Source organism: Canis lupus, chromosome X (genome assembly GCF_011100685.1).
Source record: "Canis lupus familiaris isolate Mischka breed German Shepherd chromosome X, alternate assembly UU_Cfam_GSD_1.0, whole genome shotgun sequence".
Lineage (NCBI taxonomy): Eukaryota > Metazoa > Chordata > Mammalia > Carnivora > Canidae > Canis > Canis lupus.
The window spans coordinates 31,468,357-31,483,759 of NC_049260.1; the positions used below are offsets into that span (position 1 = coordinate 31,468,357).

At 34.0% G+C, this 15,403-nt stretch overlaps 1 protein-coding gene across 4 annotated transcripts in view; it reads left to right on the plus strand.

The window, feature by feature from the left end:
- Positions 1–15,403, plus strand: part of CFAP47 (cilia and flagella associated protein 47) — a 504,616-nt gene that overhangs the window by 388,210 nt on the left and 101,003 nt on the right. For all 4 annotated transcript variants that reach the window (XR_005386242.1, XM_038587158.1, XM_038587160.1 and 1 more), the window contains one exon: positions 6,359–6,457. Coding sequence is in view for 3 of the 4 variants with exons in the window: in XM_038587158.1 (XP_038443086.1) it covers positions 6,359–6,457 (99 nt within the window). In the remaining variant the exon portion in view is untranslated. Of the gene's footprint in view, positions 1–6,358; positions 6,458–15,403 lie in introns of those variants that run through there.

A 15,403-nucleotide genomic window follows, 5' to 3' on the forward strand; every position in this document is an offset into this window, starting at 1 on the left:
GCAGGCTCCATGCAGGGAGCCTGATGTGGGACTCGATCCCAGGACTCCAGGATCACGCCGCGGGCTGCAGGCGGCGCTAAACCGCTGCACCACCGGGGCTGCCCTATAGCCGCTTTTTCGAAAAGTAATCTGAGATTCAACTTGCTTATAATCTTTGTTTTGTTTTGTTTTACTCTAGACACTTTTTAGGAGACTTAATATTTGGAACTCCTCTTTTTCTTGTTTAGTAGCTATTAAAAGTCAACAACCAATAATTGAGAACTTATCAAAATTTAGATTCCCAGGTCCACATTCAGTTATTCTGATTCATTATGTCTATGATAAGACTCTACCAACATAATTTTTTCTAGTGTAGGCTGTCAGAAGACTACACTTTCAGAAGCACTGGTCTTTACACAGAGGTCTCAAAATATATTTAAAAATCATATACCTCAACTAGTAACTATTTCTCAGCATTCAGTTTTATGTGTATATATTGATTTGTGAAATATATACATGTAACATTATCATCTCATATACTTAATGTCAATCAATAGAGCTTATTTCCTATTTATTTATTTGAGAGAGAGAGCATGCACACAAGTGATGGGGAGGGGCAGAGAGAGAGGGAGAAGCAAACTCCACACTGAGCAGGGAGCTGGATTCGGGGCTCGATCCCAGGACCCTGAGCCAAAGGCAGGTGGTCAACTGACTGAACCACCCAGGCACCCCAAGACACTTTTATTTTGAAAATTTTCATACCTACAGAAGAGTACAGTACAATGAATAGTCCTATACTTTTGGTATAGACTTATCTGCTTCATCAGTTGTTAATTTGGGGGAATTTGCTTTATATCCCATCTCTATAGACATAATTTCATCTCTAAAGCATCTATAGCCTTAGAGAAGGAACTTTCTACAACATAGCTGCAATGCCATATCATACACAAAGATTTAATATACATATGTTAATATTTAACATATACTCCACAGTAAAACTTTGCCAGTTGTCCCCAAAACGTTGCTTATAACTTAAAAATTTTATCTTTTTTCCAATCTGGGATCCAATTAAGGACTGTGCATTGCATTTGGTCATCAGATCTCTTAAGTCCCATAAATCTAAAAATTCCCTCCCACCTTGTTTAGTCTCTTACAATACTGGAATTTCAAAGAGTCCAGGCCAGTTGTTTTATATAATATTGCACATTATGGATTTCTCTCTTTTTTTTGTACAAAAAGTTCCAGTTCATAAATTCATGTTACATATCTTGGAGATTATTTTATGTTAGAAAATATAGAACTACCTAAATATATTAACAGCTCTATAATAACTACATTGCATTGACGTACTTTGATTTATTTTATCTTTGTGTCTTTATTATTCAATTATGACTAAGATTTTGGGAAGAATATCACATACTGTGTACTTATTGCAACACATCAGGAGACACCAAGGCCCATTATTGGGGATGCTGAGCTTAATCACTTGGTTAAGGTTGTGTCCACCAGATCTTTATGTCATAAGGTCATCTTTCCCCCTTATAACTAATAAATAATTTGTGCATGAGGGGGGTGATAATTTGAAACAATGTGAATAACCTCTTCCCTTACAACATTTCACTTGATGAAAAGTTTTAGTATCCCTACTAGTATCAGTTTCTATGTCTATCACTCTCGCTGTTTTTTATTAGCTAGAGGTAACATATATTTTTTAAGATTTTATTTATTTGAGAGAGAGAGAGAGAGAGGCAGTGAGAGAAAGAGAGAACAAGCATTAGCCAATTGGAAGGGAGAGGCCGACTGTCCGCTCAGCAAGGAGCCCAATGCAGGGCTTGATCCCAGGACTCTCAGACCATGACCCTTAACAGAAGGCAGATGCTTAACCACCTGAGTCACCCAGGTGCCCCTGGATATTCTTATATTAGGGGGAAAAAAAGCTTTTTCCTCTGCTTTTCCTCTTCCCCCCACTTTTCCTATCTTTAAGTATGAGTACAGCTTCATGGATTTTTTTCTTTTTGGTCTTTTACATCTCAACTTTTATTATTTTCAAATGATCACATCATCACATTTATTCACAGAATATTTAATGTATAAAAGCATGTGGGGATGTAAATTCAGAAGACACAAGCTGTGTGACCTTAGGCAAGGAATTTATTTATTTTTTATTTTTTATTATTATTTTTTATGTTTTGGCTTCTTCATCTCCTAACACACTGTAGGATGCACCACGTAATCACTAAGGTTGCTTGTAGCTAGTGATTCTGATGATTCTTTGACCACCAAACATGTATTGTCTGATGGCCCACACTTTATTCAGGGGTGGCTACTTGATCTCTTTGTTTAAGAGTGTCATTACCATTTTATTTCTGAGTAATGTCCCTGAGTCTGGGAAAACAAGAACATAACAAAATGTTAATAGAATTGATTTTGACACCTATCTCTTTCTTCTCTGGATTTCTCTGTATCCAAATCTCCAGGAGGACCTTATGACTTTTAAGAGCAATTTAAAAAAAAAAAAAAAAAAAAAAAAAAAACAAATTAGGGGCACCAGTCAGTTAAATGTCTGACTCTTGGTTTTGGCTCAGGTCATGATCTCAGGCTCTTGAGATTGAGCCCTGTGTCCGGCTCCGTGCTCAGCACAGTATCTGCTTGGATTCTCTCTCTCTCTCTGCCCCTCCCCCCTCATTCTCTCTCTCTCTCTCTCACAAACACACACACACACACACATAAACATTTTTTTAAAAACCCTAAAGCTAATATTTGTAAAAATCCATAACTCTTACACCAACAGAAAAAGAAATCTCTTACTTTTTCATTTTTCCTCTTGCACTGAGGACTGTTGAGCTTGTTTGTGGAGTTTTTGAATTACAACAAATTTTTATTGGTTTTGAGAAGACATTCAAAGAATGGCGCCAGGACAGACTGGAAAAGGCTGTGTTAAGACCCTCTTTTTTTTCCCTTTTTCTTTCCATTATTGATTTCCTATGGTCAAAAGAACATGATCTGTATAACTTAGTTTATTTTCAATTTGTTGAGGTTTGTTTTATGACCTAGGATATGGTTTGTCTTAGTGAACGTCCCACAGGCACTTGAAACAAATACGTATTCTTCTGTTGTTTTGTAGAATGTTCTACACATGTCATTTAAATTCTGTCAGTTAATTTTGTTATTTCAGTCCTCCATATCCTTGCTGATTTTCTGACTAGTGATTCTATCAGTTGCTGAAAGAGGGATGACACAACTATAATGGTGTATTTGTTTATTTCTTTTTTCAGCTCCATCGATTTTTGCTTTATGTAAGCTGAGGCTCCATTATCTATTATAGATATGTTAGGATTGTATGTCTCCCTCGTGTATCAATATCTTATATTATGTAATGCCTCTCTGTGTCTCTAGTAATTTAATTTTCTCTGAAATTTATTTTATATGGTATTAATGTAACCATTCCTGTTTCTTATAATTAACATTTGCATGGTACATCTTTTTCCATCCTTTTTCTTTCAAACTACCAATGTTACTAAATTTGAAAAAGTTTCTTGTGGACAGAATATTGTCGGACCATTTTTATTCATTCATTCATTCATTCATTCATTCATTCATTCATTTAGATACACTCTACCCTTGTTACTGTTTCTCTCAACCTGCTGCCGAGCAGAGAATCAGAGTGCTGCCTGTGTCTACCAGCAGGATCTAAAAGATCAGCTTCTTCCCTCCTCTTTTTTTTTTTTTTTTTTTTTGTCTACCCCTCTTTGCTGATCTGGGTTTGAGGCTTCTGCGATGCCTTGTCCAGTATATAGAAAAGGCAGTATAGAAACCAGGAATTTGGGGCACCTGGGTGGCTCAGTCGGTTAAGCATCCAACTCTTGATCTCAGCTCAGGTCTTGATCTCAAGATTGTGAGTTCAAGCCCTGCATAGGGCTCTATGCCCAGCATAGTGCCTCCTAAAAAAAAAAAAAAAAAAAAAAAAAAAGAAAGAAAGAAAAAAGAAATCAGGACCTCACTACCATGTTGTTCCTCAAATTACCTTCTTCCCATGCTTTTAAAGCCTCCCCAGGGTCGTCTGTTATGTTTGACAAGTTTTAGTTATAAGAGGGAAAGCCTAGGAGGATTGGAGTTACTTTGTCTTTATGTTTTTGTTTTTTTATTCATTATTATTCTTTTGGATATTTTCTAGTTTGGCCAGCAGGATCCTTTGCAAGCCAGGTGTCCCAAGTGTCTGACTCTTGATATCAGTTCAGGTCTTGATCTTAGAGCTATGAGTTCAAGCCCTATGTTGGGTTCATTGCTGGGCATGAGGCTACTTTAAAAAATATGTTGTTTCAGGGACACCTGGGTAGCTCAGCAATTGAGCGTCTGCCTTTGGGTCAGGTCATGATCCCAGGATCCTGAGATCAAGTCCCACATGAGGCTTCCCACAGGGAGCCTACTTCTCCCTCTGCCTATGTCTCTGCCTCTCTTTCTCTGTGTCTCTCATGAATAAATAAAAATCTTTTTTAAAAATGTTGTTTCATACTGATAGTTCCCTTTCAATCCTACACCACAGAGTTCTTGTTTAATTTACATCACTCTCTCTCCCTTCTCCCACATGAGAAACCTGGTTCTCAACACAACAGTGTAGTTTATTTGCTCTATCATAGTCACTATTTTAGCTAATGCTGTCAAAATTACTATATTCTTACAACTACAAAAAAAAAAAAAAAAGAAAAGGGAAGAAAAGAAGAAAGAACTGAAAACTACTAAATAAAATTAAAACTATCTTTACAATACTTTTTCTGCCTAAAGTATATTGTACTGTAGTACAGCAGTCAGGGAACTATGGCCAAAATATTCTTTGATTAATTCTTTATTCTGTGTAGTTTTGTTGTCAACTTACACAAAAAATGGATTTACTATTTTTTAAATTTAAATCCAGTTTTAAACTTTGCTTTTTGAGACTTTTTAAATTCAATTATATTTTTGAATTTGTGAAACATATTGTTCACAACTCTAAACTATATAAAAAGTTCTACTGAAAGAAATTTCATTCCCTAGGCCTATACCCTCTACCACATTCTCAACCAACTGTGTGGGTAGCCATCTTCATTTTCATTTGATTCTTATTTATCCATACTGTGTTTGGTTTTGCAAAAATGAGCATATATGAATAAATGCATATATACATATCTAGTCCTGTGCTGTGTCATCCTCTTTCTCATGCAAACATGAAGTACCATATCATTTTTTTTTGCGCCTTGCCAACTTCACCTAACATTATGTATATATCTGAAATCCCAGTAAAATAGTTAATGAACACCTTTCTCATTGATTTCTATAACTTATTAGTACCTCAGTTTTTGCTGCATTATAGTCTAGTCTCCAATAGATGGAACTTCTCATTATTTCTAATAATTTGCTATATAAATAATGCCCCAGTGCATATTACTATTCAAATAATCCCCTTACGAAAGGAGAAAAAATGAGTGGGAAATATCAGAAAGGGAGACAGAACATGAAAGACTCCTAACTCTGGGAAACGAACAAGGGGTGGTAGAAAGGGAGTTGGGCGGAGGGTGGGGGTGACTGGGTGACAGGCACAGAGGGGGGCACTTGATGGGATGAGCACTGGGTGTTATGCTATATGTTGGCAAATTGAACTCCAATAAAAAATAAATAAATAAATAAATAAACAAACAAATAAAACAAATAATCCCCTTACATGTATATTGTTTCATGTTTCAGATGTATATTGAAGGTGTATTTCTACAAACAGTATTGATTAGCAAAATGGGAAATATATATACAATTTTATCATATGTTACAAAAATCTCCTTCATAGGGGTTGTAATATGCACTCCCATTCCTTTCCAAGGCCAGTGTCAGCTAATATCTAGTTCAGTGTACCTAATATCATAAATGTCTGTGTTGACAAGAGGTTTTTATCTTTCATAAAGCAGCACTAAAAGCAAGTACTTGTTATACAGCCAGGACATTTTGGGTAATTGATTGATTTTGTATTTATTGGTTTAAATTATTGTCAATGCATATACATTTATGCATATGTAAATATAAACTACTAGAATCCATTTTTTTTTACAATCCATTTTTAGGTGGTAGACTCAAACAGGCTGTCAGTAATATCTGTTATTTGAGTAGAATACATTAAATTCTAAGAATGTATGAATTGTTTTTTTAATATTTTGTAATATTAGAGAGAAAAACTTTCATAATGTTGAATATGTTCTTCAAAAATGACATTTAAATCTCATCTTAAAATATACTTTGAAAAATAATCATCTGAAAAATTTCCCATTAGAGGAGAGTTTGGATTCTATTTCAATCTCCGCTGCTATTTTTCCTTTTGAATGTGACATTGGAGAATATCTCTTTATATTTTTATTAGGTTGGGAAAAACTCAAGTATCATGGCATTAACTGTTACTGGGATTGCTTCTTCCATGAGACTTCTGCCTTCAAGTTTAGTGGTTTGAGTCACACACAAGGTATGGATCTCTACTTTATAGTCTGTCATTCTGTATGCTTTTGTATTTCAGAGATGATGAAATTATGTCTGTTGTCTTAGTATATTTTAATAACAATTACACAATTAAAAATTTGGACATGAATTTTAGTAAGTTGATAGAAAAACATGGGTAGTGTAATCTTTATATATATTCATTATATCTTTGCTGTTTTCTCCATAATATATAAGTACAACTTGTAAAATATTTTATCTTTGAGATTTTGACTAGTTGAAAAGTCATACCACTTAATACTTAAGCATGTGAGGGGCATCTAGCTGGCTCAGTCAGTAGAGCATGTGACTCTTGATCTCTGGGTTGTGAGTTTGAGCCCTATGTTGGGTGTAGAGATTACTTTAAAATAAAATTTAAAAAAAATACTTGTGTGTGAATCAAAGATTATTTTGGGAAATTAAACATAAATAATATGCTAAAGCTATTCATAATCATGAAAAATAATTGCATCTTTACAAACCTAATGATTCCCTGAAAAATTATTAGGGAGTGTACATCTATTTGTACTATGTATTAATCATCCCACTTGCACATTGATGAATAGGAAAAAACCTAAGACATAAATAATGAAGTTGCTTAAAATCTAAAGCTCAAAAAATACTAATTTGCTTAAAATAATATTTTTATTGGGAACCTAAGTGGCTCAGTGGTTGAGCATCTGCCTTCAGCTCAGGGCGTGATCCCAGGGTCCAGGATTAAGTCATGCTCAGGCTCCCTGTGGGGAGCCTGCTTCTCCCTCTGCCTGTCTCTGCCTCTCTCTGTTTGTCTCTCATGAATAAATAAATAAAATCTTTGAAAAATAATAATATTTTATTTACATAATTTAATCATAATAGTTATGGTAAACATGATAAAATATGAATTAGCATAATACTAAAATACTAACTGCAATCAGTGACTACTACTAGCATCCCAATACAAATGGGTTCATGACTTTTTTCTATTTATTGTACTATTTATATCAGCATCCTCAATCTCATTATTTTATTTCATTTGATACAACTCCATATGTAAGTGGTATTATTACTCTTGTCAAATCAAGGAGATTGCGATTCAGAAAGTTGCTTAATGGCAAAGCAAAATCTCCTTGTGGACGACTTCAAAGTGTTTGTTTTCAATTTTCTTGTAACACATTAAAAAGAGTGTGAACAGCAGTTCACAAAAGAGTGAGTGCAGATGGCCAAGGAATGATTGAAAATATTTTCATAGTCATTGATATTCAAATAGATGTTGATTTAAATGATAGCCATGTAGGTTTTCTTTTTCCTTTTTGATATTTACTTTTGTATTTCCTCGAAACCATGGTGAAATCTGAACACGTAATGGTTGGGGAATACAAATCACAGCATAGCTTCTGTAAAGCACTTTGTGTAAATGTATATAAAGAAACTTAGAAATTGTCACCCTTTTGACCCAGCAGTTGCAATTCTACTGAGATCATTTTTTTAAAAGATTTGTTTATATATTTTAGAGGGGAAGGAGCAGAGGGAGAGGGAGAGAGAGTCTTAAGCAGACTTCACGTGAGTGTGGAGCCTAACATGGGGCTCAATCTCAGGACCCTGAGATCACGATCTGAGCCTAAATCAAGAGTCTGACACTTAACTGACTGCACCACACAGACACCCCTCTGCTGAGAACACTTACAGAAAGAATCAAAATATTGCATTGTTATTAATAGCAAAAAGTTGGAAAACCCGTGAATGCCAAATAACAACTTTATTATATTTGTATTAATTATTTACATTTCTTCTTATATTTTAATTTTACTTACCCATTGAGTATATGAGACATTTTCTTCTTTAAAATTTTTTCCATTGTTTCTACACTTTCAGGCTTCCTACATCCTGAAATCCATCAAAAATTCACCTACATTTTCTTTTTCTTCTATTTTGTAATGGGGAAGGAGTTATACATAAAAGGGCAGCTTTTAAATTTTCTCTTAAATCATCCAGGTTTTGCTTTTTTGCTATGTAATTATAATCTAATTTGATTCCCCTACTTAACTAGCAAGCTTCCCATCTTTTCATCTGATAATAATCATCATTCTGAAGCTATTTATTTTTGCAACCTATATTCAGATCATATATATTCTATTATATGGATCTATATTTCAGGCCTTGCTCAAGTGCCATACAGTTTAAATGTTACAATTTTATGTTTCTTTTTTTGTGTTTCCTTATTCCATTTCTTTCTTTTCATGATCTCTTAAAGAATTTATTTCACCCAGAGACGCCTGGGTGGTTCAGTCAGTTAAGCATCCGACTCTTGGTTTCAGCTCAGGTCATGATCTCATGGGAGCTCTGTTTCTAATACTGCTATTGACATTTTTAGAGACTTTGAGATTCATTGATCATACTATAAAAATTACCTGTAGGTATAATCTCTTACACCATATAAAGCATTTATAACTTTAAAACTCTTTCCACTTTTACATGGAACATTTCCTTGGTGAGTCCTTGAGAACTATAGAGATTATCTTATTCTTGACCAGTGTTTACCTAAGTGTGTAGAGTGAAATACTAATTTCAAGAGATAGAAATAGGTGTGATATGAGATTTAAAAAAAAAAACACTAAGTTCTATGCTTTGATAAATTTGGGAAATACCAGCTTAAACAAAATTTCCTTTATAGCAGGATTTCCTAGGACCTTTTTTCTTCTAATGCTGTCTATATTTCCATATAGAGGAGATAACATGCTTTTGGAATATATATCTGTCTAAGAAACATACTTTTGTAAATACTGTTCTCCGATGAACTAATTCAGCAAAGAAGTTCTAAACTCCTACCCTCCAGTGTGCCATATCCTGTGACAGTGCATTCAATTCAATTCAGCGAAGGGCTCAGCATTAAAGGGAGACCAAGTGACAGCTGTGAAGACTAGTATATGTTTCTCAAATGTGAATGCTGCTGCATCATTTCATGCTAAGCTTTTCTAGGCATCATCCCAGTCTCAATCTAACTTCTGAAATATTTTGATCAATATGTGACAAAAGGACATAGGTACAAATAATTTCTGCAAACCTTCTCATATTAACTTCTTTCTGAAATTTAAGTTCCTTTGTATTTATAAAATCCTCTCATAAAATCACATCTCTATATATGAAGATATCGACCAAGACTAGAATTCTAGCCGTTGACACTGGTTTTGATTTTTTGTTTTTTGTTTTTTTTGTTTTTTTGTTTGTTTTGACATTGGAAAAAAAAAAAAGTTTCATGTCCTCTACAGAAACTTTTTCTTCCTAGAATTTTTCTTCTTTAGGATGAGTTCCATGCTATGTTGTAATAGCTCAATATTTCATTTTGTTTTTAATAAGTTCACTGTCCTTTTTGTTATCTTTCTCTCAAAATTGGTGACAGGAACTAGACAGGAGGGGGAGAAAAAAGGGTCTTCCTGTCAGTGAAGAATGTTAACCTGCCAGGCTTTCACTTTGAAGCTCATTCTTGTCTACACATCTAATTAGGTTGAGTAACCAAGAATGAGATAAGAGTAGAGGTGAATTGTGATCTCAGAAGACATCCTGCTACAAAGCTCATACATTTATAAGACTTGAAGTGTTCTTTTTCTCCTTCACCAGGAAGTAATCAAATGTCACTGAAGCAAAATCAAGATTAAACCCTTGAGAAAAAAATTTTAGCTGTAACATTTTCCTGGGTCCTCTGACTGTGACATTTAAAAAATCAGGGCCAGGGGAGGGGAAGGGGTTAGTTGAATTAGATATCATACTGTAGATCTAGAGAATAAGGTGCTACTTCTAGGACCCTAGGAGGAGATCCAAGCTACAGGGACTGGCATTAGATGTGTAGTCTGAAAGTCTGTTGTGTTTTGTTTTGACTGTAACCTAGAAAAGTTGTTAGCTTGAGCTAGTTTCTGTATTTTCTAGGTCCTAACCTGGACATCATAAAAAGTGAAAATTAGTTTTACCAAACAGGATATTTTTTGAAGAACAATTGCAATTGTGTATATGAAGACATTTCTTTTTTAAGATTTTATTTATTTATTCATGAGAGGCACAGAGAGAGAGGCAGAGACATAGTCAGAGGGAGAAGCAGGCTCCCCTCGGGGAGCCTGATGTGGGACTCCATCCCAGGACAACAGGATCACGACCTGAGCCAAAGGTAGATGCTCAACTGTTGAGCCACTCAGGTGCCCCTGTGAAGACATTTCTAAACACTAAAATTATGTACTGGTCATGAGTATTATTTGTATAGGTGAAAATAAGTCAACACAAAGATGAATTCCTGGCTTTCTTCAGTTTTTTTTTTTTAATTTATTCATGAGAGACACACAGAGAGAGGCAGAGACATAGGCAGAGGGAGAAGCAGGCTCCCCACAGGGAGCCCGATGTGGGACTCAATCCCTGGACCCTGGGATCATGACCTGAGAGAAAGGCAGACGTTCAACCACTGAGCCACCCAGGCGCCCCATTTCTTCAGGGTTTTTTTTTTTTTTCATTTCTTCAGTTTTTATTAGAAACAAGACTAGAATTCTGCCAATACATGCCAGGAAGTATATTTCTGAAAAATGAATAAAGAAATAAATACTAGGCTTTTTTCTTCTGAAATCCATTTGTTTTCTAGGTGAAACAATTGGTAAACAGATGCTTTTAACTTTCATCAGTTACTCATTGAGAAGAGTCTTGTTGCCTTAGGTGAATACTAGTTTTCTAGAAAAGAATTTCTTACAGAATAGTAGATATCCATTTCTATATTTGTATCTATACTTTTAAAATTATCCAGCTTTGTTCTTCCTTTTGATATTTCTAATTCTTTATGTATTCTACTTTTACTCAACATTTTCACTAAAAATATCACCAAATTTCTGTTGTTCATATACCATCTTCACGTATTTTGGCATGTCACCTATATAATAATTTACTTAATAGTATTTTAGTGGAAAACAGTGTCACTTGCTGTGAGCAGTAGCAATGTACTCTGTGCAAGGAACTGTTTGAAACACTTTACTTTTTTTTTTTTAAGATTTTATTTGTTTATTCATGAGAGACACAGAGAGAGAGAGAGAGAGAGGCAGAGACACAGGCAGAGGGAGAAGCAGGCTCAATGCAGGCAGCCTGACATGGGACTCGATCCCAGGTCCCCAGGATCACATCCTGGGCCAAAGGTGGCACTAAACTGCTGAGCCACCCAAGCTGCCCACACTTTACATATTTTAATGGATTTAGTCCTCACAATAACCCTATGAGATAGATTGTATTCATACCATTATGCTAGGTGAGTATGCTGAGATATGTAGGAGTAATGTCCAAGATCACACCCACAGTCTATGCTGGAGCTTGGGTTTGGGCTCTTACCCAACCACATAATACTGCTACTACAAATAGAAGAGAGCTGTAAAACATCTATCAACAGATAATGAAACAAAAATGTTAAATATCTGTCCAAGTTTCACTCAGAACTACCTCAAGTAGCATTGTTGCAAAACAGTTTTCCTAGGAAGCAGTCTCTGAGAAGGGGGTTAGTAAGCAGAAGTCTATTAGGGAGTGCTTTCAGGATCAACAGCCCTGGGGAAGAAGAGAACAAAGTAAGACCGGACAGAGGGAAAGGTGGAGACAGAAGTGTTGGCCCACACCATGGCAAGCATAGAAACTAGGCTACCTCTTCAGAGTTGCCCAATTTGGGATGAGGATGCCCCGATCTTATACCTCCATCTCCTTGACCCCTCTGGGCCTACATAGATCTATCATGAAATATGGTCTGCCCCAGGAAAGGAGCTTGGCTTTAGTCAGGTGACTCTACAGCTGAAGGCACTTCTCCCAGAGAGCTGATATCTAGGTACTAAGTACTGGCCATTGTCTTGGTAGCTTGGGGCATAAAGTCATGAAGATCTATTTCTCTTTTTTACCAGAAGCATTATTGTTTACTTTTCCTGATACATATCTCAATAACTTTAAATATGGTGAGGTGGAAGTTAAGATTCATTTTATTCATTATGTATACCAAATTGCCCTAGCACCACTTATAGAAAAGGCCATCCTTTCCTTCATTGTATAGCAGGGACGCTTTTCTCCCAAATCCAATGTCAGTATGTATGTGAGTCTGTTTCTGGACTTTCTTTTCAGTTCCAGTTGTCTACTCATTCATTCATCCTTTTACCAATGCCATACTTCCTTAATTGCTGTAGCTATATGGCAAGTCTTGATATGTGGTAACATAAATCCTTCAAGTTTTCCCTGCTCTTCAAGATTTCCTTAGTTATTCTAAATCCTTTGTACTTTTATAAGAATTTTAGAATCAGCTAGTTAACTTTCAAACACACACAGCTATACAGATACATAGACACACACACATGTCCCTGCTAGGATTTGTATTTGAATTATATTGAAATTACGTATCAACTTGGGGGTAACTGGCATCTTAGAAATATTGAATGATGAATTTTTTAAATCTAAGAATATGGTTTTCCCCTCCATCTGTTTATCCAAATAAATCTTCAAGATTTATTTAAAAGCCCATTTTATCTGTACTGATTCAATATACCAGCATTATCCTAGACTATGCTGCCATGTGTACTTGGTTTCTTTCTGGGTTATCACTACTATTCCACTGATCTTTCTTTGAGAGCCAAAACTACATTATTTTAATTAGAGAGGCTTTATAATGTGTTTTAATATGTGTTGAGGTTAGTTCTCTCATATTACTCTTCCTTTTCAGAGTTATACTGGCTATATGACCGTTATAATGAACTCAATTACCTCCAGAGAAAACCTAATAGAATGTTTATTGGAATTATTTTAAATTTGTCATTTAAATTTTAACTTTGTACATGTAGGAAAAATGACATTTCTGTGATTCTGAATCTTTGTATCAATGTCATTTTATGTATTTTCACTAATCAACTTTATGTCTTCGGAAATGTTTAAATTTTATTTTTTTATATATTTTTTATATATTTTGCATTTGCCTAATGGACAAATTATACTCAAGATGATTTTAGATCACCCTTTAAAAATAGCAAGACTATTAACATAATATCTCATTTTTTGTGATATTAGAGCAACAGTAAATACACAATTTGTTGTCACATACTATAAGCTACTTCTATGTTTATTTATACTTAATATTTTATTACTAATTTTAAATACAACAGCTCACTATTTCTTTTCTCCTATTGCTTCTTAGAAAACATAAAGGCTTTACTTAAAACAATGAGAGTATTCTTTGCTCAAGAATAGAAAATCTTAAAAAAAAAAAAAAGAATAGAAAATCTTTAATCATTTTCATGAGAAAGATTAATATAATTAAAAAATATTATTATATAATGACTATTATATCACTTTTGTTTTCTTGATATTCAAAACATTTTATAGAATGTTGAATAATATCTGTATGGGCTAATTAAATTTTATACTTAACTTAAAGAAAAGATTTCGAGCCTCAGTTTAGGTGGTTGTCATTGGAGTAATAACAGTATTAGGAGATCCTACTTCTGGTTACATAAATATTCCTGGCAGAAAAATACATAGGGAAAATACCTTTACCATGTTGCTCTATTCCACTTAAATCTATTTTTTTCTCTAAAACATCAGGCCATTATTTTCTCACATAATTTTCTACATATAAATAAAACTAACCAGATATAATTTTAGTTAGTGTCATTTCCATGTAACTTTAAAATTTTTCAATATTCTATTTTAGCTTTATATAAGCATAAATACATAGGCAGACAGATAAATTTTAGGTAACATCCCTCTTTCTTCTTTGAGAATAAATGCCTCTGTTGTCAACATGAAGCCATTCAGTTGGCAAATACAAGTTCTTTGGGTTCCAGGAAGCAGAACTTGCACATCTAATATTGCTCTTTGCATTTGGCTTTTTGTAAATTCTATTTGCATAACTTTTGCTCATTTTAAATGATACTAGGTTGTTTTTACGTCTGCCATGAATTTGTAAAACTTTTTCATGTTATCCATTGAAAAACATTTTTGATATCTCCCTGAGACATATTTCTTCCAATCTATTATTTATTGTCTTCAATTATAGAATTTTTCCCATAATTTTTGTAATTTTATGGTAAAATGCTGTCTTTATATCCTCTGGGTCACCTGTCTTGGTTAGAAAGATTTTTCTTCTTCAAACAATGTGAAAATAGATCATTAAACTTTTTTAAGACTTAAAAGTTTTAAAAATATTTACATATGCAATTTATCTGAAATTGATCTTTGTATTTGGTGTGCAAAGTTTTCCATTTGTTTTTCCACAAGCCAGATAGCAAATTGTAATTGTATCATTTGTGAAATAAACCAGATCTTTCACTGAATGGAAGCATCATTAATGTAATTAATATATAAATAATACATTGTTAATTATTACATTTAATGTAATCAATAATTTATAACTTGATTTATATGGAATATATTATCATTATATAATATAATGATGCATAATTGCATATATGAACTGTTTAGTACCTTTAGTATTATTGATATATTAATTAATTGATGGGTATGTTTAATAAGATAGTATCTTCATATGCACATACTCTACAACTGATTTATGGTCATTTTCTAGATTGTTTCATCAATTAACTAGTCTATAACTAGCCAGTGTCTTTTTCAAAATTGTGAATTAAAAAAATTTTTGATTCCAATATAGTTAACATACAGCATTATATTAGTTTCAGGTATATAATATAGTGATTCAAAACTCCATACATTATTCAGTGCTCATCATGATAAATATACTTTTAATCCCCTTCACCTATTTCACCCATACCCCCATCAACCTCTCTTCTGGTAACCATCAGTCTGTTCTCTATCATTAAGAGCCTGATTTTTATTTGACTCATTTTTAATTTGTTCATTTGCTTTGTTTCTTAAATTCTACATATAAGTGAAATCATATGGCATTGTCTTTCTCTGACTGACTTATTTCACTTAGCATTATGCTCTCTAGATC